Raw genomic sequence first — 1,449 nt, 5'->3', positions numbered from 1 at the left:
CATTAAAATATTGCCTAGATTTCCTTCCCTGCCTCTATGAATTCCATTTTTAGGGATAGGGAAGATTGAAAAGGAGAATTATAATTAAGGTAAAAACTGGTAAAAGCTTGAAAGCAGACACTTTACTCCCCTAAGGAGGATTACTCTAGCCTACCAATTAATAATGGGGAAGTTGATGCTTAAGAAGAGATGCATAACATAGGATCACCCAATTCAGAACTAGAATGAGGAATAATATACTTGAATACATCATCAGGTAATAAAACCTCACACATTTTTCCTGATTATAAATATGATTTTAGTCTACTCTTAAGAATTTGAGTAACATCCAAGTGCAGAATGTAATAAATTATCTAAGTATTAGTGATGATTGTTATCTTTTATTCAACTTTTATTTAGAGACATTTTATTTCCCTCCCTACTGAATGATCAGTGTTAACTCTATATAACTACTCTCCAATATTAACTTTATGGTACTAGAATTACATGGAATTATTAATAATTGTACATTACTTACTATTACTTCATCAGCTTGTCGAACCAGGTCAGCTGTTTTTGCTTCCAATTCTGCATTTAAACGCCTAAAAACAGAAAATACATTAATGATTAGGATATACTGAAGACTCTAACAAAAATAAAAATAATTAAACTTCAGCAACTATACTTTAGCAAGTAACCTAATTAATGAATGCCAAAACATACATGTGAATCTCACTTTAAAATGAATGGAGCCATTAGAACTTATCTTCAACTCCCCCTAATTCCTCCTTCTTTGTGGTAAAAATTCAAACACTAACTACTAGCCTTTCTATAGCCCTTTATTCACTGCAGGTGAAGTGACTTATCTAACTAATAAATTTGAGAAGAACAAGCAGGATGAATTCAATTTATCCCAATTATTTCTTGGGATTAGCCTACCAACAGAGAATATCTGTTCTAACATTCCTTCTTAAGAGATAGGCCCTGCTCTAACTGAGGGTAGGAAGTGATAGGGAATGAAGGATACATGGGCTGAGGTGTTGCTGTGATTGAGGAGCTTAATTTGAGTTTTGGTGACAGACATAATGTGGCTTACACTTCAGCTACACATTTCAATATCAGCTTCATCAGAAGAAACTATTTTGACCACTACATGTCACTCCTTTAATTGTTATTTATTCTATTTGGAATCTAGCAAAGAATAGGAATATTATTTACACTTGGTTCCATCAAGATTGCAGGAATGATAGTAGCACTGAAGGTAATTGTTTTTAAAGGAAAAACTGCTCATAATCTCCCAAGCATTTTTATTCACTTCCAATTTTCATCTATAGCATATACAAAGTTTTGTACTGTTTTCTCACAGCAATATACGATATATCTTCACATTTTTATAATTAGCACCTTAACTACACAATATTGCAGTGAATTACAATTAACATATAATACGCTCCATTCAAGTTCCCTTTT

The 1,449-nt window shown here is 32.4% G+C and overlaps 1 protein-coding gene across 1 annotated transcript in view; it reads right to left on the bottom strand.

Annotated features, from left to right (window-relative positions):
• The window catches only part of TEX9 (testis expressed 9), a 47,203-nt gene that overhangs the window by 36,590 nt on the left and 9,164 nt on the right, over positions 1-1,449 (bottom strand). The window contains exon 3 of the mRNA XM_003784633.1: positions 518-581. Within this exon, the coding sequence (XP_003784681.1) occupies positions 518-581 (64 nt within the window). The remainder of the gene's footprint in view (positions 1-517; positions 582-1,449) is intronic.

This window comes from Otolemur garnettii, unplaced genomic scaffold (assembly GCF_000181295.1).
Source record: "Otolemur garnettii isolate 467f Iridium unplaced genomic scaffold, OtoGar3 scaffold00011, whole genome shotgun sequence".
Taxonomy (NCBI): domain Eukaryota; kingdom Metazoa; phylum Chordata; class Mammalia; order Primates; family Galagidae; genus Otolemur; species Otolemur garnettii.
The sequence above is the reverse complement of the archived record's forward strand: the minus strand, read 5'-3'. Positions and strand labels throughout refer to the sequence as shown.